Source organism: Eleutherodactylus coqui, chromosome 12 (assembly GCF_035609145.1).
Source record: "Eleutherodactylus coqui strain aEleCoq1 chromosome 12, aEleCoq1.hap1, whole genome shotgun sequence".
Lineage (NCBI taxonomy): Eukaryota > Metazoa > Chordata > Amphibia > Anura > Eleutherodactylidae > Eleutherodactylus > Eleutherodactylus coqui.
The window spans coordinates 71,104,909-71,129,660 of NC_089848.1; the positions used below are offsets into that span (position 1 = coordinate 71,104,909).

The window sequence follows — 24,752 nt, forward strand, 5'->3', positions numbered from 1 at the left end:
ATAAATGAGAACATGAGAGAAAAAAGGGCCACCACAGCATTTTGATATGCCATGCAATACCCTCTGATGTACGTTTAGTTGGTCAGGAGTTCATATTACAGCAAGACAATGATCCAAAATATACTTCTAGGTCAAAACTACTTAAATTGATACTGTTATCACCTTTGAGCCCCATAAACTACATAATGGGGCTCAAAGGTGAAGGAACAAGAAGTCTGGGGAGATATATTTCATACTTATCAAGCACCCTGTTCCTGAGCTGTGTCCCTATGAAGTTAGCGCGTGTTGGCAGCTTGACTTTTTCTGTGCATCCCCCATTCGTCTCTATGGGAGAACTATACCCTCCGGACTCCTTGTTCCTTCACCTGTGAGCCCTATAATATAGTTTATGAGGCTCAAAGGTGCTGACAATGTCCCTTTAAGAAGACAGGTAGGCTTCAAACATTGGTATAGCATGCACAGTCTGCAGAACCCCATTGAGCTTGTTTGGGATGAACTGGACAGAAGGGTGAAAGCAAAGCAACCTACATGTGCAGCAGATTTGTGGGAACTTCTGCGACAATGTTGAGAAGAAATTTCTGAACAATTTCTGAATGCAATTGTAGAAAGAATACCTTGACTGTACAATCCTGTTATATAAGCTAGAGGGGGCTACTTTAAAGCCCAATGCCCATGGACGGAAATTCCGTGGCGGGATTTCCCGCAGAATTTCCGCCGTGGCACGCTATCATAGGATTACATTCGTTTATGCAATCCTATGCCGACAGCCGCAATTTGACTGCGTGAAAACTCGCGCGGTATTTAAATTGCGGCATGTCCTATTTCTGTGAGGGCCTCGCAGAGGCTTGCACAGAAACATCACCTCTGACTCCGCTCTGTGCATGCATGGCTGTGCGCCAACCAGCACATCACAGAACGGAGGGAGAAGACACTGGACATGTAAGTATGAGGTCAATGCCAGGGTACAGGTCGCATTATCGCAGTGGGATTCCGACCCGGCCGTTGGCATGAGGCCTAAAGAGTCAAATAAAGGCGGCTACTTTGAAGTGAAACAAAGTTAATCCATTATTTTTATTCATTTTAACTTGTTTATTTGTTTTATGGTTTCATTTCAAAGCAGTTTGAGACATTACACTGTGTAACTATCAACAACAACTGGAAAAATTGAGATTTTTCTAAAACTTTTGACCAGTAGTGTATATAACAGTGATGTGCTGGGTTTCTTACCACAGTTGTCCATGCTTTCATCTGATTGGTCACGACAGTGGGGGACACCATCACACAGCTGGCTGTAGCCAACGCACTCCCTGCTTAATGTGCATTTGAAATGGTCCAAGTCGCATGTTCTGTTGCAGTCGTGTTCATCGCTGGCATCCATACAGTCCACCTCGTTATCACACAGCCAGCCCCGCGGTCTGCACTCACCACTGCCACACTGAAACTCGTAACGGCTGCAGCGTCTGCCCAGAATGCCTGCTGAATTAGAGGAGTAGAAAAATACCATTGGGGTGATTTATCCGTGGTCTTGTCCAAAGCATTGCAAATTTATCAAAATGGTGTGAGCTATTTAGAAAATAGAATAGTAGAGTTGGAAGGGACCACCAGGGTCATCTGGTCCAACCCCCTGCTCAGTGCAGGATCACTAAAGCATCCCAGACAGATGTCTGTCCAGCCTCTGTTTGAAGACTTCCATTGAAGGAGAACTCGCCACCTCCCATGGCAACCTGTTCCACTCATTGATCACCCTCACTGTCTAATAACTAATCTGTGTCTCCTCCCTTTCAGTTTCATCCCATTGCTTCTAGTCTTTCCTTGTACAAATGCGAATAGGGCTGATCCCTCTGCACTGTGACAGCCCTTCAGATATTTAGTGGAACTCGCTAGGCATATTGTTCACATTACTTCTCTGTCCCCAACATCATGGTTGCACTATATGTATACCAATATTTTTGGGGAAAAAGTACAGGATCAAGAATAATAGTGGACAGGAATCTACAGTAGATCCAAAGTAAAAGCAGATGGAGAGCAGGCAGGGCAGGGATCCAGAGAGACAGAAGACAGAGATAGGACACAGGGATCCAGGGATTTAAAGTGACAGATGAAATGGATCTAGAGTGGCACCAGACAAGAATCTACAACGACAGGACACAGGGATCAAGTGAAAGAAGATGAAGATCAGGACTGACAGAAGATAGGGATCTGAAGTGACAGGAGACAGTGATCCAAAGTGACAGCAGGCAGGGATCTGGAATGTCAGGAAATGGGGATCCAATGACATGGGGCAGGGATCTAAAGTGATAGTAAGGTCATGATTGTGTGTAACAGCTGAAAAAGATCATTGAGTTGACAAGAATACTACTACTACCTGAAGTGTAATTTGAGGACCCTTGAGGAGTTATCTGTGCAGTAGTCGGTGTTGGAGACAAGCACTGGGTTGGTTCCTCATCTGATTTATCTGTGCAGTCATATTTTCCATCACATAACTTGTCTTGTCTGATGCAGGATCCATCTCCACAGACCCAGAACCCTGTAGAACACGTCCCGGACCCTGTGAGAAGATAAACACCATCTACTATCTAGACTTAAAACATTTAGACCATTCCCAGCAACATGGAGAAACCAAGATGAGGAGACCATTGAAATGCTTAGGATCTCCCCACCCATCATGACTACATAAATCTCATTATTGATGGAGGCTCCGGAGTCGCCTCTAATTCTGATTGTCTATAGTGACATCCTGAGAAGTCGCTGGTCCCCTGTTACCTGTGCACACAGTCTCATCTGCTCCTTTTCCGCAGTCTTGGTAGCCATCACACACTTTGTCCTTGGACAGACACAGCCCCTCAGGACACTGAAACTCATTTGAGGGGCAGGAGCAGCCCCTCTCATCACTGAAGTCACCGCAGTCATCATGCCCATCACAGCGGTGAATATAGGGAACGCATCTACCCAGGGAGCAATGGAAATGAGCAGAGCTACAGCCTGAAGAACAACCTAGAGAAAAGGAAAATGGAGAGATATAGGACTATGTTTCAGATAAGTCTGGTTTCATTGTGTGAACTGGTTGTATGGTTTGGTTCTATGCAAGTTCATGGCTGGATGAGTTTAGTTAAATGTGGCTTATTGGGTGGATGAATTTACTTATATGCAGCCCACTTGTTAACCTTTTCCAATCCACTGACTGGTGTCTAAAGACATTCTGATTGAGGGCTGTACAGCTTCCGATGTCGGAAGACGTCTGGCAGGGTATTCTTACTGTATATTACTGCCCACTCTGTTGTCGGGGCCTCTCCAGCATGTCCAATACCGCATGTGCTGACTCTAGCCAGTAGGTGGCGCCATTGTATAATGGCAGAAAGAGAAACCCCCTAGGAAACCGTGAATCCAAAATTGGATTGCAAAGGGTTAAATGTAATTCAGCTACTAATTAGTGCTTGAAATCATGCTGGGATGTCCTGCTGGGATGGGGGAAAAGCGTGCTTCATTATTGAACTCTCTGCCAGAGGACGTGATGATGGCAAAATCAATGGAGGAGCTTAAGAGGGAACTAGACATCTTTTTGGTGCACTACAACATTGCAGGATATAGACATTAAATAACCAGAGGGACTGTTGATCCCGGTCTTGGAGTCAGGTAGGAACTTTCAAATATTGATCCAGGGAATTATTCTGACTGCTATTATGGAGTCGGGAAGGAATTTTTTCCACCAAATGGGGTAAATTGGTGTCCGCCTCATTGGGATTTTTTTGCCTTCCTCTAGATCAACAAGGAAGGAGGAAGGTGTGTATGTGTGTGTGTGTGTGTGTGTGTGTGTGTTGGGGGGGGGGGGGGGGGCAGAAACACGCTGAAGTGTATGGACATTGTCTTTTTTCAGCCTTGCATACTATGTTACTATGCAATTCACCTTGTGGACTTATGACTGTTGTCGTTTTATTTTTGTGTGCTGTCCTTCATCATATTTCTAGTTATAATTAATATCCTTCTATACGTAGATTGAGGGCATCCTAATTTGTGCTTGGCCGGAAACTGGATAGTTCAGACCTCTCCATGAGATATTGGGACACTGTTCTGCAGCGAGCCATTGATGAATGTGTGGTCTTTCAGATATGTTGTTGACTAAGGACCTACCTGATTCATCAGAGTCATCAGCAAACCCACAGTCCAGGTCACCATCACATACGTGCAAGAGGGGAATGCAGCGTCCATTGAAACAATGAAACTCGTTATCGTTACAGGAAGAAGCAGGGCAGCCCCATTCATCTGAGTGATCTACGCAGTCGGCTTTGCCATCACAACGGTGTGCGAGGGGAACGCACTGTCCATTGGCACAGCGGTGATCTTCTGGGGCACAAGTCAATGAGCAGATCTCATCAGAGCCATCTCCACAATCTTCCTCATTGTCACAGACCCAAGCAGTGGGGATGCAGCGATCACTGAATCGACAGGCAAATTCATCAGCTTTACATTGAGAAGTGGCAGAACACGGCTCATCAGGACAACGCCACCGGCCAGACTCACAGGTGCTATAATAAGAAGGGTCAGCAAATATAAATGTAAGCAAAGAGACAAATGTGACAACCATAAATGTAGAACCTTGGAGGTCATGTATAAGTAATCATCAGGGATGCGGAAATCATGAATGTAGGATCTCAGAGGTCATATATAACTAATAAGGTATGTGAACACCATTATATACTAGCAATGACATGAGATGTTCCAGTTATGGCAGCCTTGTTTCACAGCCATTCCAGATGGCTGTGACACCCTCCAAGAAGAAGGGTCAGCCAATATGAACATAAGTGAAGAGACATATATGAAGACCATGACTGTAGAAGCTTAGAGGTCATACTATATATAAAAAATGAGGGATGTGGACACCATAAATGTAGGACCTCAGAGGTCTTATATAAGTAATAAGCGATGTGGACACCATGAATGTAGGACCTCAGAGGTCAAATAAGTAATCAGGAATGTGCAGATCATGAATGTAGGACCGTAAGGGTCATATAGGATTTTTGTCTATTGTAGCAACGATACAAGATGCACCAGTTATGGCAGCCTTGTTTCACAGCTGTACTAGATGGAAAGAGTACACCCTCCAAGAAGAAGGGTTAGCCAATATGAACGTAAGTGAAGAGACATATATGAAAACCATGACTGTAGAAGCTTAGAGGTCATAATGTACATAAGTAATGAGGGATGTGGACACCATGAATGTAGGACCTCAGAGGTCATATACAACTAATAAGGTATGTGGACACCATAAATGTAGGACATCAGAGACGTACCAGTTGTGGCAGCCTTGATTCACAGCGGCACCAGAGGGAAAGGGCACACCTTCCCAGTAACATGGACATTGTGAGGGGTCAATACAACTGCCATCTACATGATAGAGAGAAACATCCATTAAACATCTAGTCTCCAAAGCAGAGAGGATAATGACATACTACTACCATTCTGAGTAGGATCACCCATATATATAACCAAGCATAAGTGCCTTTCAACTCCCAGGAAGTCCCAGAGCTGCTGCTGTTTGATTCCTGGGTGACCGCAGGTTCTCAACAAATGTTAACCTCTTATGGGTTGGATTAGTTAATTCTCAGGGAAATGCTAATGAGTTAAAATCAATGAAGACGGACAGAACTGAGATCTCATCCAACTAAAGCTGAGGATGATCTGTATGATGATCTCTTACCTGTAAATTATTAGTCACACGCAGCAGAGACAAGTTTATTACTTAACGTATTCATGTAATCACAAGGATTGGATGTATTTAGTTAGTATCAGGCTTCACACAGTCCACTCACCATATAGGACCTTCCCATGGGGACAGAAGCATCCCTCAATGCAGGACAGATGGGCACAGTGCAGCTCAGGATCCATACCCAGGTTCCTGCAAGTCCGAGGGCAGGCCGGACCACATGCCTCATAAACCAGGCCATTGTCACACTGCATCGCTATGGGAAGAAGATGGCATATTGGATTACTAGACTGCAATGTACATAGGACACTTTGAGGAAGGTTGAGATCTGATGCCCCACTCCTGTACTCAGATCACTTAGGCTCTTTAGTCTCCCTCTCCCAGCAGAAAATCCCAGCATCATTCCAAGCACCAATTGTTGCCTATAACCAATCTGTACTCATTATAATAGGAACCAAGCACCTAGAAGGCGTTGTCGTTCCCCGTAAATAAAGCCTTGAAATTCCTCCTCAGACAGGATGTTTGGAGTCACAGACTTCCGAGAACAACACTAATTAATTTGACATACAAAACAAACATCATACAACAAAAAAAATTATAAGATCCTAAACGATGCAACGCGTTTCGGGACAATGGCGCCCCTTTTTCAAGCATCCTTATGTTTATATAGCTCTTCCTTAAATACACAGTTCGGGAGTGTATTTAAGGAAGAGCTACATATACATAAGAATGCTTGAAAAAGGGGCGCTATTGTCCCGAAACGCGTCCAGTTTCATCGTTCATGACAACATTGCAAATGAAAGTGACACTGGGTGTCAAAGGCCGTACATGTAATAGTCGCTGTGAGACCAAATGTCCTTCAGCTAAGTGCCTGTAAATGGTTCTGTCAACACAGAGATGTAATGATGGCGCCACCTGTCTCTGGATGGCGGACAATGAAACACTTGGAGCTGCTTGTGCTTGTCGGACAATCAGACGATCCTCTCTACTGGTGGTCTGTCATGGGTCCTGAACCCGGCCGCCTTGTGCGCCCTCACACATCCACTGGTGCCAACACCTCCTAACAATTTAGTCAGAACAGGCTAGATAGCGGCAGTTCATTGATACGACCATCTAGCTTCTCGCATCCCAACAATGCGCCCCTCTGAGACTCTGGTAACTGGGAGAAATCTTTTCAATTGGATCATAGTGACGTCTAGTGGTCAACAAGCTCTACACGAGCGGAAAAAAGAGGTCACTACACACAAGGAGCCTCTGAGAGCCTATTATAGGCCAAGGGAAGAACCACTTTTAGGGCCTCAGGTGGCAAGACCGTTCATCTAATCACACCACAACTATCATCATTTTCATATCTACCTGAGATGTAACTGCATGCCAGGTTTTGCAGCAAAACAACAACTTCTTCTAGGGGCTGGATTTCTTTTTGACAGTGAATATATTTCAAGCCATCAGCTGAGTGGAAGAGAATCCAAACAGCAAATTAGCGCTATGTAATACTTATGTCTTTGAGTCTGATGCAGTAGACTCCCTTCATTTTGTGGTCCAGTCACTAAATATCACATGTTCTGGAAAGTGTCATGCATTACTAGGGAGAAAATTGTTCTCTGCCAGCCTTTGGTCCAGAATATTTAGGAAGAAGTTCAAAACCTATGACAGTCTGGGAATGGAACAGCCAATGAGGATGGATCTGTGGAGAGATTCAGCATAGATCCTTCATAGACGCCATAATACTGATTATCTGACACACTTTTCTCTTCTCACTGATTGGATTTTTCATGGTTTATGAAGAGCCTCACATAATATTTAGTGCGGAATCTAATATCTGTAGGATCATAGGGTGGGCATCAACTAGTGATGGGCAGTGCCCAGGGTAATCATACTGTATACATAGACACTTACGACACAAGTCCTGTGACCTCCAGCGGATGTAGACCCCATGCTGGTTACACTCCTCCACGTAGGTGGCGACAGCCGTGCACAGACACTCGCAATCTCCTCCAGAGTCACATCTGGGATAAGAGGGAGATATGAAAAATGGCGGAACAGGCAAAGAGGATGTTAATGTGACACTCACAATATCCCACCATCACCTACCCGCAGGCATCATACACACACCAGTCATAGTACTGCTGACAGGGCACCTCCTGATGACATGGAGCAAATAGTGGCTGCATGAGGATGGCACAATTCTTACGTGCCCAAGTCACCCTGTGGCTGTTCTCCTGAAAAATGGGGGTAATATACAGAAATAGTTAAATGGTCACTGAGCTCTCAATAAATTTTGCTGAAATTAGCAATACAGGTGAATATAAGTAATTTTGTACTCGTAATATACTGTATTTTATAGAGAAAAGGCCCTCTTTCTCCATCAGGCTCCTTCCCTCCTAAAACTGCTCACTTTCTCTAACTGCTAAAATCTGTCTTGGTAGACAAGATGGACAAACAGCTCACTGACAGGTCAGGTTACATGCTGCTCAGAAGTCTATAAAGAGAAGGAAGATGAAGTTTATGGAGAGAAGCAGCAAGACACACAGACACTGCTGCAGCTAACAGTAAGTGTTTTACTGTCCAACAGACGCTGGAATAACATTTATACTGCTCCGTACTTCTCTACAATGTCTTCCATGCTGCTGCTGCTTCTCTGTGTATGACATATAGAAATACGGGAGCAGTATCTCACCTTCTCTGTGTATGGTGTGTATTGGAGACATAAAGTTAGTGGAACAGTATCTCATCCGTGTCTGCTGCGTAAGGGAGAGATAGAAATAGGGGAACAAGATCTCCTCTTTTCTGTGTGTGTGTAATTCATAGGAGAGATATAGTAAAGATAGGGGAGAGGGATCTCCTCCGCTGTGCTGTGGATGGGAGGGATAGAAATAGGAGAACATGATCTCCTCATGCCTATATGTGTGCAATTTATAGGAGAGATGCAATACTGATAGAGGGGCAGGATTTCCTCTTCCCTATGTGCATTGTGTATGGGAGAGATAAACATAGTGGAGCAGGATCTCCTTTTCCCTATGTGCACTGTGTATGGGGAAGATAAACATGGTGCAGCAGGATCTCCTTTTCCCTATGTGCACTGTGTATAGGAGAGATAGACATAGGGGAGCAGGATCTCTTCTTTTCTATGTGCGCTGTGTATAGGAGAGATAGGCATAGTGGAGCAGGATCTCCTCTTCTCTATGTGCATTGTGTGTATGAGAGATAAAAATAGGGGAACAGGATCAGTAATGATAGCGGAGCAGGTTCTCCTCTTTTCTCTGAGATGTGTATGGGAGAGATAGGGGAGCAGGATCTACTCTTCTCTGTGTGTGCTGTGTATGGGAGATATAGAGATAGGAGAGTAGGATCTCTTCTCTATATGTGTGTGGTTTATAGGAGAGAGACTGACGGGGAGAAGGATTTCCTCTTCTCTATGTGTGATGTGTATTGGAAAGATAGGGGAGAAGTAGTACCTCTTTGCAGTGTGTGCTGTACATGAGCGAAATATGGGAGCAGGAGCTATTGTTCTCTGTGTGTAGTGTATGGAAAACATCATAGTAGCTAGTCTCCACTCACTAGCTCAAGGAAAAATGACAATTAGAGATAGAGCCTGTGGAGAAGAAAACTGCTAAGAAATGTAGGATACAAGTAATATGCATATAATGGCAATAAATAATACTATTCCTCATTTACACACACAACAGATTGTTCTAAAAAGTCATCTAAAAGTGTAGGCACGCTCTAAGTAGACATTTTTATACATGACTCTCAAGATCTCCTGAGGAAAGTCTGCAGTATTTATACAGTGCCAAGAGCCTCATACCGTACATGGGTGCTCAAAGTCATCACTGTGAACCTCCGGGCACAGAGGGCTCATTCTCCAGCTGTTTCCAAACAAGTCTGTTGTGGGTTCAATGATTCCCTGATGACTGGTGAAGTCATTCTCTGTGTCACCATCAAAATTCCCACACAGTCCACTGACACGGCCACGAAAACCAGGATCTAGCTTAATGTAGACACGGGTACCTGAGGGTAAAGGGGTATGATTGAGATTCAGGGCACAGGGGCTTGTGTTCATTAACACTGTGATGCATAGAGAGTGGGGTTGAGCCTGAGAGGTTGACCCCACCAATGTAGAAGAGGGATCAGGCTTCCTATGATGTGCATTTACCTATCCATGTACAACTTGTGTCCATTATGCAGCTCTATGTAGTTTATGTTTGAAATGATCCACAATATAATATAATGTACAGAATATAATCAGTGAAATTAATCAGTCTCTTTTCAGCTTTGTGTGATACTTCTGAAGTGTTCAATCTTTACAGCACTTTAGAAAGTGAGAAGTAGAACCGAGGAAGAATCTAGAGTGTGAGCCAATAGTGGTCAGTATGAAAACTGTCATACGCCATAGTGGATTAGTATATATGGAGGGCACTGATGAAGACCATGAGAGTTTAATAATGTTTTTAGCTATTTATTATTAGATTATTGGGGTCTTTGGACTATGAACTATAATGTTCTCACCTCCATCCCACAGAACCGTGAGTCCCAGGTGTGCAATTAGGATGGTAAATAATCCGGCCTGATCCAGTATAATGCCATTCCCACTGTACATTTTGGGGAGTCGTACGGCTGCACCATTCACTGTGATCTCCTGACCTGTGAATAAAGGTCGATACATTATAAAGGCTCATTATATGTAAAGCAATGTCCTTTGTACATGGCCAAACTTATATCAATGATCTTGTTCCAAATGCTTGGGTCCAACTGACAAACCATAGACACTAAGACTCAGATTATCATTGGCTAATGTCTTCTGCTATAAAAGGGTGAGAAGACAGATAAAATGAGGGACAGATTGGATGAGTGGTGCAACAAGGAAGAACATGGCAGCAATGATGTAGCAAGGAAGCACAGGGCAGCAAGGAAGCAACAGCGAAGTTGTAAGAGGAATTTCATACCACTGCCATGACCACTACCCTAAAACCACCATCAGAAATACTACTATTAACCATTACTATGTATTACTACCACTACTAACCTCTCAGCAGATGAATAATTGTGTTCCCAATCATAACAACCACAGACTTGGTGCAAGTGATACCGCTGCTGCCGCATGGCACATTCTCAGCGGTTACAGTGAAAAGCCCATCGTTCTCTCTGGCCAGAATATACTGGCAATCTCCTAGGAATGTGAAGGATCGGCCATCAAAGGTGATGTAATGGGGGTCTCCAGTGGCGGTGCAGATTCCAGCACATTGGTAATTGGTGCATTCCCAATGCTGATTCTTACACACACTGCAAGAGAGGAAGACAAGTGCATTAATACAGATACAGAGGATATTAGACAATAATGGAGTCCCTGCAAAGCAGGCAAAATGTTAGGAACACACACCCCTGCTGATATCAATAGGGTCTGCAGCAATGTCCTGCAGAATTAACCCTGTGGCAATTGGGTGCAAAAGTCCCAAGGGCTTCAGAACACATAACTATATAGATGATCTTGACCCAACAAACGTAACATCCAGCTATATCCAAACTCCCATTATTAGTGGGAACAAGTCCACCAGCCTCTACATCTGTCATTATAGAAAACATGTCCACCAGCCTCTACATCGGTCATTATAGATAACATCTCCACCATTGTCTACAACCATCAAAATGGGAACAAAATGGCTCAGTGGTTATTACTGTTGCCTTGCAGCACTGCTCCTGTCCAAATCTGACCAAGGGCAACATCTGCATATAGTTTTTCTCCAAGTCTACATTTTCCTTCCACACATCAAAGACAAACTGATAGACTAATTTGGCGTTTAAATTGTGAGTACCAATGGTGAGTGATGCCAATCTCTGCATTGTGCTGCGAATACGTTGGCACTATATAAATGACAAATAAATAAATACAACCCCTCTACCAGCCTCTACATCCATTAAAGAAGTAATCACTGTCCCTAGTGATCTCAACCAGTGGACTAGGGTAACTTTGGGCTCACTCCGTCTTTATAAATATAGATCCTAGTGATTGGCTTTAAATGTTATGTTTTTTTTTTCTGGACATTTGTGGATAATTATTGTGCTAGAGCCTAGGTACAGTACAGGATCCTCTGGTAATCTCAAGGGTTGGTCCAGCCTGATCCCTACCCTATGAGATATGCTTCATGTGAAATATTGTACTCCATGTTTTCTCACCAGGTATTACAGTCTCTAGTGATTGTGTCGTTTGTGTGGTAGAGTTTCCCATGATGGTGGCAGGGGCATTCCTCGGGCTGGACACATCTGTCCATCTGTGACAAGAAATGAGAATTATTCCTATGACGTCCTAATGCCAAAAAGTTATAAAAATCTATATGGCTGTATAGTTTACGCTGTGCTACAAGTGGTCCTAGTATCCTTGCCCGATGTTGATGAGCTAATACTTACCAGGAGGACCATCCCGTCTGGGCACACACAACTGTCACCTCTGTCAGAGCAGCTTTTGTTCTGTTCCAGGTTATTGCAGGTGAGCAGACATGCACCAGATTTATAGACCAAATCACCGGGGCAGAAAACCACCTCCGGGCATCTGCTCTCTGTACAGTTCCATATACCATTCACACAGGTACTGGAAGAAAAGAAGACAAATCATGAGAAACCGAGGAGAAGACTGAAAAAGTTTGAGATAATTGAGGTAAAGGCCGCACATTGTAACAAATGAGAAGGCACAATATCATGAATAATTGAGAGACTAGATATCTTGAGAAATCAAGACGAAGACTGGAAAAAACAGAGGAAAAAAAAAAACAAATAACAGATGAAAAGACCAAAGATCATAAATTATTGGGGAAAACAGCAGAGATCAAGAGATAATAGAGATGAGGACTGGACAACATGAGATAACAGAGGTAAATAGCAGAAATCATGAAATAACAGAAAAGATTGGAAATCATGAAAAAACAGAGGAAAAAAAAACACAAATAGCAGAGGAAAAGACCAAAGATCATAAATAATTGAGGAAAAGAGCGGAGATCAACAGATAATAGAAATAAAGACTGGACAACATGAGATAACAAAGAAGACTAAAAATCCTGTAAAACCAAAGAAAGGACTGCAAATCATGAGATAACAGAAGAGAAGACTGGAAATCATGAGGTAATGAAGGAGAAGCTTCAAAATCATGAAATAATAGAGGAGAAGACTGGAGATCCGGAGTAACTGAGAAGACCGGAAGTCAGGAGAAAAGAGAAAATTAGTTGGTAAGGGTCCTTTTACATGAGACAAATTCTAATTTTCTTTCAAATTTGCTGAGAATCAGCTTATAGGGATAAATAATCGCAATTATGGGTGTTTGTCCCCAAAGACTGACTGTACATCTCCCTGTTCATTCTCTTGATCCTGGTTTCTTGGCTGAACGTTGGCCTTTTTACATGACCCAATTGTTGGGCCAACTAGCATTCACAGGAACGTTTGAGCCCAATAATCAGCCCATGTAAAAGGACCTTAACAGAGGAGAAGATTGGAAATCATGAGATAACAGAGAAGGGGATCAATATATGTGAGCTATCTGCCACAGCAAAGTGACTCTTTGACCAAGATGCGGGCCAAGAACCTCACATGTTTATGTGTGCAGTACATATAACAATTATACAGTTTGAAGTCAAATATTAGATATCTGTAGTATGCTGTAACCAGTTGTTCTTGCTTGTATTATTGTAGCCATGACATACATGCACCTTCGCATTTATGGGAAGTGCCGACTAAATGTATTTTTCTGCATTTGCATGTTTGAAGTGGTGGCTGCCTTCATTCTGGTCTTGCACCCTTCCAAACCCATCTGTCTCATGCCCTTCTAATTATATATGGTTGGATCCCACATTCCCTGACTGCACTTGGAGCTTAGTTCCAAAGAGGGGTAATTTTGTCACTGTAGGGTCCCATCTACAAGAGGTTGACTTGATGTGGCAGATGGACTCACATGCATTTTCTTGCAAAATCTGTTTTTATTATTTTCGAAACAGCAAGCAAGGCAAAATGCTAAGAATTTCACATTGTACGTGGATAGTACATATAACTGTTATGCAATTTTTATTAAAATATTAGATGTTTGTAGATGTTTGTTTGCTTGTACTGAATTGTCGCAGCCATGGTGTACATGCTCTTGCGCGCTTAATTTATTTGAAGGAAGTGCTGATTAAATGAGGTTTTTTTGAAGATCATGAGATCACAAGACAAAAGACCAAAGAACATAAGATGACAGAGAGGAAGACCAGAAATCATCAGATAACAAAGAAGATCGGAAATCATCAGATAACAGAGGAGTAGGCTTCAGGGAGGAGGATCCATGAAGAAATCTCCATCTTAGAGCAATGAGTAAAATGAGATTGCTCTCGGTAAGAGAAATCAAGTCATCTTGTAGATATGATATCTTTTAATGGCTAATAAAAATACATGATATAATAGCGCGCTTTCAAATCTCTCAGGGTCCTTCCTCAGGATAAATGAGCAATGAGTAACACTCAACTTTTTACACCTACAGTACTGCATGACTGCCATATAAGAAAGGTTGTCTCCACTTCTACAACATCTTCTAGTTCATGACATTGTGGGTAATTTGCTTTTCTTATCTTAATATTTCTTTGCTGCCTGTGGAGTCATACATATATGATTCTGTAATGGATGGAATGTGGTCATGTGGCTGAGACATTCAATGAAATCAACCTATCCTGTGAGGAAGAGTAAACAGGTCATAGGGTGATTTCATCAGACATCTCCCACCACCTCTTCCATGGCCCAAACTCTCAGTAGATAGTGACCACCGGAGAGGTGGATATAGCAGTAGGGGCAACCTGTGTTAGAAGAGTAATTGAGACTCCACGCTCTCCCCCTGCTCATATGGTAGAAGGTTCAGTGGAAGTCTTGCTTGTCTTCTCTCGATCAACATAACACATCTTCAGAACTGAGGTCAATCACTTACAATGTCTGTAGAGGGCAATGTCATCACTTGACACATCTAATCCCACTATGCTGGTTCCTTAAAGCTGAGATCCGGGACCATCAAAGTCTAACGTTTGTTGGATTTGGTTTGTTGTCCCATTCAATCGCTAACTTACCAGTCTTTGCATTTTTGCTTGAGACTGCTCCCAGGTGAATAGGTTTGTCCACTATGATGACAGGGACACATTGAAGGACGGACACATTGTCCACCATCATCCAGCACCAGACCATCTGGACAGTTACATCCAGCTACACAGCCAAACAGCTCGTGGCACGATCCGGAATCTGTTATACGAAGGTCAGCACATGTCTTCTGACAGAGAGGAGCACACTCCATGTAGATCTGTCCTCCAGAGCACTGTATGGCTGGTGAGGAAAAGAACAAGTCACAGAGACACCACGTTAGGGAGATGGAACAATACCTCTGCAGCGCCACCTATTGGAAGGCAGCATCCCTGCAAGTCAATGTTAGACTCTTTATACAAGCCTTATAACAATGACTGGGAAAGATAGCATTCCTGACCCAGAGACACCAAGAACATGGAAAAGAGGAGGTTCAACACTGAGCCAGGAGCAATAGAGAAAGAACATGGACAGTTCAATGGTGGGGTGGGATGTAGGAGAAGAAAAAAAATAATGTTAACATAAAGACGGGTCGCTGTAACACAAGGATGGACACTGAAATCAGAGGGCGGATAAAGTTGTCAGCAACACAGAGTAGAGACAAAAGCTCCAAAAGGAGGGGGCACAAATAACACAGGTCAGAACACTGACAACACAAGGAATGGGCACTGGTAACATAGGGCATAACACAGGGACACGCCGACATAGCTCCTTCATTGACAATACAAGGTAGGGAACTAAAAAACATTAAAATGTCACAAAACAGAGAAGGGAGCTGCCAATGTGGGCTCAGGGCGTTGACAACAGAGGGAGGGGGCGATGAACCAGACTTACGGCACAAGGTCTCATTCCTCCAGTATACCACCACCCCCTCCTGGGCACATTGCCTGGCATAGGCAGATAGAGAACTGCACAGACACTTTTTGCCAGAGGAACAGCCACAAATGTCATACAGGCAAAGCTGGTGAAAGGGCCGCCAGTCCACAACATCATGACAAGACTGAGGATGACACAAAGCAAGGGTGCAAAATGGTTGTGTTTATAATAATATATGATAATAACATACACTACTACTACTAATATATTAAATAATATATATAATAACTTAGAATAATGCAGCTAGTATTACTACTGCTGATAGAATAGAATAAACTACTATATCTAATAATATCTAATAATAACATATACTACTACTAATGTATAATAATAACAATATAGAATGTAGATGCTGCTGCTGGAATATAGTTTTTTATGCTGCTAAGTAGCTGAGAGTGTATAGTGCAGTTGACATCTACTGCAGAACTATAGCGGACTACAATATATAACGTTTGGGCTGCTGCCCTGTAGCCCGAGGCTCCTGGGAGCCTATGACCGTCAAAACCACTTACGGGTCCAGTTTTAGTCTATATGTTACTCAGGTGTGGCCAACATCGCTCAAGCAGGCTACACTCACATTAACAGATGCATGAGGTTGTTGTGGCAGCAGCAGTGTTCCAGGCAGTAGCAGCATTCCCAGTGGATGCAGCTTTCCCAGTGGATGCAGCCTCTCCAGCAGCAGCATTACAGGCAGCAGCATTCTAGGCGAGTTCTCCACTGGAGGTATGGCAAGAGTATGTGTGTAAAAGTAGCCCTTTTTCTGTATATACAGTATGTGAAAGTATGTATGTATGCAAAAGTACGTCTACTGTATATGTGTGTTCATGCATATGTAAAGATGTGCCTGTGTAGGTGTGTTCAGTATATGTCCTGGTACTATATCTATGTAGTAAGCTTGGTTCTGTTACTGTATCTATATAATATGAGATCACATCTATGTAGTAAGCTTGGTACTGTTATTAAATCTATGTAGAAAGCTTGGTTTGGGTATCATATTTATGTATAGATGCCGCAAAGTTTAATATGACGTTTAACATTATGGAACTTCCATGTGCCAGTTTGTTTACACTTGCAATTACTGTACAAATGCTTTTGTTGTGTTAAAATAACAGTAGGTTTTTAATAGATTAAGATTAGATAACTTTCTGCAATGAGTCATAACAAACAAGTAAAATGTGCTACATCTATACTAAGCTTGGGTCTGTTACCGTATCTATGTAGTAAGCTTGGGTCTGTTACCGTATCTATGTAGTAAGCTTGGGTCTGTTATTGTATCTATGTAGTGGTAGTGTGTATGGTAGGTGTATGGGTAGCAGCTTTAACCTGACTCAATAGGGGGCCTGAACACTAAAAGTGACTAGGGCAGCATGAATTATAAATGCAGCCCTATGACTCAACTCCATTGTTTCTCCATTTTTTTCCAGTTCTCCTTGTACATTCTTTGGCTATAGTCCTAGTTATTAGTGATGAAATCAGTGAATAGTCCTGACAGTTAAATTCTCTTGATATTTGTACCTGAAACATGGGTCCTGATATCAGCCTACATGCTTCCTCTGCAAACTCCCTGCGCTGAGTGTACATCCCGCAGGGGTCAAAGCTGTGGGGTCCCGCATCCGAACAATCAGCAGACAGCTTGAATTTATTGGCAAAGTCATAGGAGCTGCTTTCAATGTCGCCCTCAGGAGTGGTGAAGTCATCATTCTGGTTCCAGTTGTACGTCCCACATAGACCTCGCACCTTTATACAAGAACAGATCAGTTTATTACAATCTAAGAAGTGTGGGAAGGGGGAGATTTTACAGGGTCCATCAGTTCTAATATTGGACAAGTAGATGGTTCTCAGACTCCACCGTACTTCACATCATTAATTCACGAGCTGATCTGTTGTGAGAAATGATGACTAGTGGCCGCTATTTCATCCCAAAAATGGCCCACAAAATGCCAATCAGGAGCCCTATGACCCCCAAGTGTTCGGAATCTTTTCTCCCATCAGCCCATTCTACTATCCCATGGAGAAGGGCACAAAGTAGGTCACTGGGCACTGTATGACACTAAATGGGCACTGCATACACTGTATATTTGTGCACTGGACTCTCTATCTGGATGGTATATGTGATTCTTTTCACTATTTACCTTTGTCTGCATAATTTATTTGCCACTGTATGATATTGTCTTCTGCTATATATTGTGCACAGTACAGTAAAACATATTACAGTATATACAATATACAGCACTATACTGTCTGCCCTGGTGTCAGGATTCCGTATGACTACATACACTAACAGGCAAAGGTTTTAGAAGACCTCAATTTTTCCAGTTTGTATTGATAGTTACAAAGTTTAATGTCTCAAATGTACTTTGAAATGAAAGCACAGAACAAATAAAGAAGTTATGGTAAATACAAATAATGGATTAATTTATTTCACCAAATTAAATCTAGATTTTTGACTCTTCAAAGAAGCCATCTCTAGCTGATATAAGAGCTTTATACAATCAATGTATTCTTCATACAATTGCATTCAAATATTGTTTGGAAATTTCTCCCCAATATTGTTGTAGAGGTTCCCACAAATCTGCTGCACTTGTAAATTACTTTGCTTCCACCCTTCTTTCCAGTTCATCCCAAACAAGCTCAATTGGGTTTAAGTCTGGAGACAGTGCAGGCCATTCCATTGGAAAGACTAGAAGCAATGGGATGAAACTGAAAGGAAGAAGACCCAAATTAGATATTAGGAAAAACTTTCTGACCGTGAGGGTGATCGTTGAGTGGAACAGGTTGCCATGAGAGGTGGTGAGTTCTCCTTTAATGGAAGTGATCAAACAGAGTCTGGACAGACATCTGTCTGGGATGATTTAGTGATCCTGCACTGAGCAGGGGGTTGGACCCTATGACCCTGGAGGTCCCTTCCAACTCTACCATTCTATGATTCTAGTGGCCTTTGGTCTGCCAGACCTCTTCCTATCAGTGTTTCTTCCAGTTTCCAAGTGCCTTTTGATAGTATAGGAAACTGTACTGACTGCCACCTTGGCTTTCTTGGCAATTTCTCTGTAGGACAGACTCACACTTCTAAGGGTTATAATTGTCTGTTTGTCTTCATTGGTTAATTGCATTTTTCTTGCCTTTATTATAGCAATGTGCTTTGCCATGAAAAACTTCTGCAACAATGTTGTGAAGAAATTTCTGAACAGTATCTTAATGCAACTGTAGAAAGAAGGCCTCCATTGTGTAAAGCTGTTGTATTCGCTAGAACTGTTCAAAACCTGCCATAGAGGGTGTTCTAATGCAGTCTATTCCAACACTGGTTAAATTGAATCAGAGGGTTTGGAAGTAATATACAAAAGTTGAGACACCTGTAGGAATAGTTTGCTTCCAATTTCAAACCATAATTTGTTTTCTGTGCTGCAGAGCAGCTGTCCTTGATGCGTTCCCTGATGAAAAAAAAGCCTTCTGCTTAAAATAATAAATTCAGATTTTTGTTATGTTTTAGGTTAAAATTTCATAATATTGTCATGTTTTTAACTTAGCTTTGAACCTTTGAACCATTTCACATTGTTTGCTGAACTTAAACTGTTTTAATTTCAAAAATAATTGGAAAAATTTAGGTGTTCTATAACTTTTGACCGGTAGCATACATCATAACATTATAAGTATTGCTCATTATTCGGCAACTTTCTTGCTAAATTACATGAATTTCTATTATGTAGAAATTTAAAAGATGAAGGATTCTACAGCCTTTTCCTCTGAGGCTTTGTAATTCTTCGTTATACTCTGTAGACGTCACCACTGGGTCTACTTTACCTTATTGGCAAATGTTGGCTGCAGCGTAATGTAAACAGATGGAAACTCCATGTTCCAAAGCACGTGAGCGCCGAATGTCTGGAGGAGAAGGTGAGTGGAGGAGACGCGTCTGATCAACAAATCAGGGTTGAGAAATGGCAGAGTCACTATATGTCCATCCACTGTGGGATCATCTGAAGATAGGATGCATACAGAATGGGGGTCACACATTCATAATGGACATAGATGATGAAATCTCAACCCACAGAGTATGTACATAACATGTCACATGTATGTACATAACATGCCACATGTGCTCCAGAGGACTCTGGTACCTGATGCTCGGAGTCTGACCAATGTTTTGTGGATGTATATGTTGACAGCTCGCAGGCAGCTAACAGACCCCAGATTGCTGCAGTCCTCATTCTCCCCAGAGATAAGGAGTTTTCCATTGACATAATCCTGAAGAAAAGAAGAGAATGTTCTCCAGATATGAACATGGGAGAGACCTTCACAAACTACACTCTGCACCTGTGACCATAGACGTCTAGAATTATAGACATATGAGAATCATCACCTGTGCCAGGGTGTATTCACATGATCCATGAAAGGAAAACCTTCTACGATCAAATGTTACATAGTGCGGATCTCCCATCACGGAGCACTCAGCCGCACATCTATCTTGGGAACATCGCCATCGTCCACCACCACATGTGCTGCGAAGAGCAAGTCAGCAAGATGGTCACCACAGAAAAAATCAGAGTCTAGAAATACAAGATGGTCACCAATGACAGAGAGTCTAGCTATACAAGATGGACACCACAGAAAATGTCATAGTCACCAGAAAAATGGTCAGAATGCAGAGCTACAAGATAGTCAACACAGAAAGGCCTGAGAGTTTAGACATACAATAGGTTCACAATGAAAGGATCAGAGTGCAGAGTACAATATGGTAAACACAGAAACAAGATATACAAAAAGGTTGCCACAGAAATCATCCTAGATAGAAGCTGGTCACCACAGAAAGGGTCAAAGTCTGAAGATACAAGATGGTCATGGAAAGAGTTAGAATCCAGAAATACAAGATATGGATGGAGGTGGAAGGTCTCACCATTGGTTACACCTCTGTCTGATGACCTCTCCTGGAGAGTATCTCTGTCTTTTGTGGTAACATGGACATTCTTCTTCCCTCACACACCGTCCATCCTCCAGGTATAGGCCAGCTGGACACTCACAGCCACTGACACACTCATCCCGGCACTGACCATCATCATAGCTTCCTACCGAGGCACAGCTGGCCGGGCAGGTGGACACACAGTCTGAGTATTGCTTTCCTATCAGACATTTCTTCTCTGGAGAAGAATCAATCATAAGAAAACTTTTTACACCCAAAACGTCTGAGACAATGATGAAGACTTACATGGAGGCAGCATGATTCATGTCAACATCTGCATTGGCTGCCCATCCACTACAGAACTAAATTTAACTCCTCACCCTCACCAAGAAAGCTCTTCATGGCGCCGTGCCACCGTACGTCGCCTCCCTCCTGACTGTTCACCACCCAGCCTGCACACTCCAATCCGCTAACACACTCAGACTAAATACCTCTCTAATACAAACCTCATATGCTCACCTACAGGACTTCACCAGAGCAGCATCGATCCTCTGGAACGCTCTACCTCAAGGCATCTGGACAATTCCCGATGCACGAAATTTCAGATGTAACTTAAAAACTCACCTCTTCAGGAAGGCATACCAAATCCCCTGACCTAGTCCCCCTGCTGCTCCCTGTAGCTCCCCACACCTTCCACCCTGCCTATCGAATATGAGCTCTACCCCTGCACCTCCTTACTGCCCCCACCCCGCTTGCTTTCTAATAACTGATTTCCACATGTAATTCCCGTACTGCCTGTGTCCCCCCCCCCATGCCTCATCCCCCACCTTATACCTCCTGTACCACCCCAACCCTGTTTGTTTCAAACCGATTGTAAATCACATATAATTGTTGTATTGTCTGTTTTCTCCCATGCTTGAAAGCGCTGCGAAATAAGTTGGCGCTATACAATTAAAAATAATAATTATTATTACATCTCCACTACTTACCACAGAAGTCAGCCTTGCGCCAGGTGATGGTAATCTTTTGCTGAGAACATTCCCGGGCATAGCTGGCAAATGTTGGACACACAGAGGAGAGCCTGTTCTGCACTGTGCCCATGTTTTGACAGTAGGTGTACAGACATGTGTCATAAAACCCATGGGGATCCACCTAGTAGTAGATGATGACCTAGTGAGGATCACTACCCAGACCAGAGGAGATCCTCCCATCAATGCCAGAGTTATTGCTCTGCATCTTATAAGCAGCATAATTGCCTGCTTGCCTTACCTTGTGGTGACAGTGACTAAAAGGAGGACTGAGGAGCTTTCTGCAAATAGATTCTGCCTCTAACCTAATGGTGTCTCGTCCAGGAAGCTCACAGCTGTGACCCAATTCAGGAACATCAAGACACGTGTGCTGCACCAAGAAGAGAGATGTCGAGAAGCCCTCAAGTTATCAACAAGGCCCATCAGTCATGAAACAAATCTCCTGATTCATATACCTCAAATAATTTATTCAACTCCCATTATTCACACAACACATCTTGATGGTCTAGATTTACTACACTTACCTGAGTGCTGATGTTTTGGACCTTCCAGGAGTTCCCAAACCCAGCAGCAGTCAGAGATACAGCACCCCCACTTTGGGTGAAGTCATCTAGAGAAGAAGGAACAGAGGTTATCCTGACTTTGTCCAATAGCAGATGCCAATCAACCAAGATCTCAACTCCATTGCAACTCCCACGGCCTTTGGAAACCTACCATCTGTGTTGTCATTGTAGATTCCACACAATCCGCTTGTTCTTCCCCGGAGTTCAGAGTTCACAGTCACATAAATGTTGTTTCCTCCATCAAACTTCAATCTGACACCAAGACCACTCTCTATGAAGATGAAATCTCCGAGCCAGAGGATACTGATACCTAACACATGGGTAGGAGCGCCAAGACACTGAGACCACATTTATTTACTGACACCCCCAAACCTTCACTACCATTATGCCACATATCCAACTTGGCTGAGTGTCCTTTTTCCATAGAAAAATGACTTTCAGTGGTCCGGATGTGAGTTGATGACATAACCCATGACAACCTCCATTAAGGCCAATAAGATTCATCAATCCCAATAAGATCTGTTGACCTTTTTTTGTGGGTCTTGTTAACACATATAGAATATTCATAAATACCAGTAATAGGCCAATGTCTTACAGGAATCAGTGTGGACACTTAAATATGGCTTTTGGGGGCTCCCAAGCAGGTACAAATCTTATGAACTCACCATTGTGCAAATAGGGGTCTCCGTCTGGTACAACAACATCATTCACCATCACAGACCGTCCTTTAACCATAACCTGATCCAACCCAAAGATTATCCTAAGAACCTGGAGGTAGACGTAGCAGTGAATGAGCAGCTAAAGAGGTGTATGTATTTGTAATAACCACATATATGATTCACAGTAGCACAGAGGATACAGCAGAACATTGGTGGATTAAGGCTGTGACCAAGACCTTCATACCTTAGGGCAAAGTCCAGTTTGGGTACAGAGTTCTCCAGATACAAACACGACCCAGTTGCCATCAGTGGAAGATGCCATATTATACATACAATTCCCGTGGAAGTTATAATGTTTTCCATCAAACGTCCGATAGTGGAAGCCCCCCCATGTGACACAAGTGGCGAAAAGTCTCTGCTTAGGTACAAGTCCCCCGATCAAAGCGGTGGTGAGATACGGCCTCATTATGAACGGAGATGGCAGAGCTGCTGCACATGAAAACATACAAACAGGGACAAATCGACAATAAGACTGGGCAAAACATTTCATTATTGTACAATAAACTCCACCCCAAGCACTTCATTATTCTTAACCTTCTTAGATGCTACCTGCTCTACATAATCACCAGACATGCATGAGATCCACATCTGTTACTGCTGACAACCAGCCTCTATATCATGTCTGAGAAGTAGTCACACACCCGTCCCCTGTTATTGACATCACTAATATAATATAATTACATTGTGATCAGACATGAGATCCACACATCTTATACTACAGTAACAGCTATTCATCTATTACTGCTGACAACCAGCCTCTATATCATGTCTGAGAGGTAGTCACAGCCCCGCCCCCTGTTACTGACATCACTGATATAATATAATTACACTGTGATCAGACATGAGATCCACACACCTTATACTACAGTAACAGCTATTCATCTATTACTGCTGACAACCAGCCTCTATATCATGTCTGAGAGGTAGTCACAGCCCCGCCCCCTGTTACTGACATCACTGATATAATATAATTACACTGTGATCAGACATGAGATTCACACACTATATACTAGGGTAACAGCTATTCATCTATTACTGCTGACAACCAGCCTCTATATCATGTCTGAGAGGTAGTCACAGCCCCGCCCCCTGTTACTGACATCAGTAGTTACTGTATATGAATGTCAAGTTTATAATATACAGTGCTCTGGAAACATATTCCCTCCTTTCTGTTTTTCTGTTATTGTAGAACTCTTCACACTGACTTTTTTTTGCTATTCTTGTACAATATGTTCTGCCGGCCGTATTGGGTTAAGGTCCTGCTGCGGCTTTTCTATGGGTTTAAGTCCGGACTGCAGAACTTTCATGCTGTGCCTCCTCTGTCATATGCAGACTTGTTTTTCTCTGGAATTTCTTTCTCACTGTAGAACCCAATGGTTGCAGCTTCTTGACAAATGAGAGGATGTTCTTTGAAGTCTGTCCTGCTCCATTGCAAAAGTCATGGACTCCTCAGTATCCTCCAATTGTTTATTACAGGCATGACCTGAGCACTGATGTCCCTCTTGGAGAGTAGTGCTCGTGTCCTTCCACACTGCCATGTGGAGTCCTGATGACTGATTTAAAATATTCTGTAACTTTTAATAGAAAGTCTTTCTGGTTCCTGAGAAGATCCTCTACTGCTCTACCTCTCCTACAGGTCCAGATAATGGATATCTTTGAGATCTGGAGTCTACTCACTGCTTTTACTTAGATAGATGGTTTCAAAAGTCTTATAAGTGTTCATGTAACCCTTTCCAGAGACTAATTACATTCTTCTCATCTACAGGGATCTCATGTGATTAGGTCTAGAGGGCCTGGTAGGACCTTGGTGGTGATTCCCTCAGTCTCATGGTGACAGGAAATAATGGGCCTACAGACAGTATTCAGGTGCAATTATTAACGCTAAAGTTGGAACCA

The 24,752-nt window shown here is 42.8% G+C and overlaps 1 protein-coding gene across 1 annotated transcript in view; it reads right to left on the reverse strand.

Annotated features, from left to right (window-relative positions):
• LOC136586564 (SCO-spondin-like) overlaps positions 1–24,752 on the reverse strand; it is a 100,849-nt gene that overhangs the window by 71,189 nt on the left and 4,908 nt on the right. Inside the window, exons 4-29 of the mRNA XM_066584700.1 lie at positions 23,041–23,285; positions 22,803–22,905; positions 22,289–22,447; positions 22,099–22,184; positions 21,816–21,944; positions 21,536–21,698; positions 20,544–20,784; positions 20,010–20,148; positions 19,768–19,894; positions 19,454–19,626; positions 17,171–17,392; positions 15,614–15,779; positions 14,773–15,022; positions 12,107–12,287; positions 11,876–11,970; positions 10,728–10,984; positions 10,211–10,345; positions 9,510–9,712; positions 7,796–7,923; positions 7,601–7,710; positions 5,808–5,957; positions 5,289–5,382; positions 4,129–4,523; positions 2,764–2,994; positions 2,366–2,548; positions 1,228–1,476 (exon numbers count right to left, since the gene is read on the reverse strand). Of these exons, the coding sequence (XP_066440797.1) occupies positions 1,228–1,476; positions 2,366–2,548; positions 2,764–2,994; positions 4,129–4,523; positions 5,289–5,382; positions 5,808–5,957; positions 7,601–7,710; positions 7,796–7,923; positions 9,510–9,712; positions 10,211–10,345; positions 10,728–10,984; positions 11,876–11,970; positions 12,107–12,287; positions 14,773–15,022; positions 15,614–15,779; positions 17,171–17,392; positions 19,454–19,626; positions 19,768–19,894; positions 20,010–20,148; positions 20,544–20,784; positions 21,536–21,698; positions 21,816–21,944; positions 22,099–22,184; positions 22,289–22,447; positions 22,803–22,905; positions 23,041–23,285 (4,614 nt within the window). The remainder of the gene's footprint in view (positions 1–1,227; positions 1,477–2,365; positions 2,549–2,763; positions 2,995–4,128; positions 4,524–5,288; positions 5,383–5,807; positions 5,958–7,600; positions 7,711–7,795; positions 7,924–9,509; positions 9,713–10,210; positions 10,346–10,727; positions 10,985–11,875; positions 11,971–12,106; positions 12,288–14,772; positions 15,023–15,613; positions 15,780–17,170; positions 17,393–19,453; positions 19,627–19,767; positions 19,895–20,009; positions 20,149–20,543; positions 20,785–21,535; positions 21,699–21,815; positions 21,945–22,098; positions 22,185–22,288; positions 22,448–22,802; positions 22,906–23,040; positions 23,286–24,752) is intronic.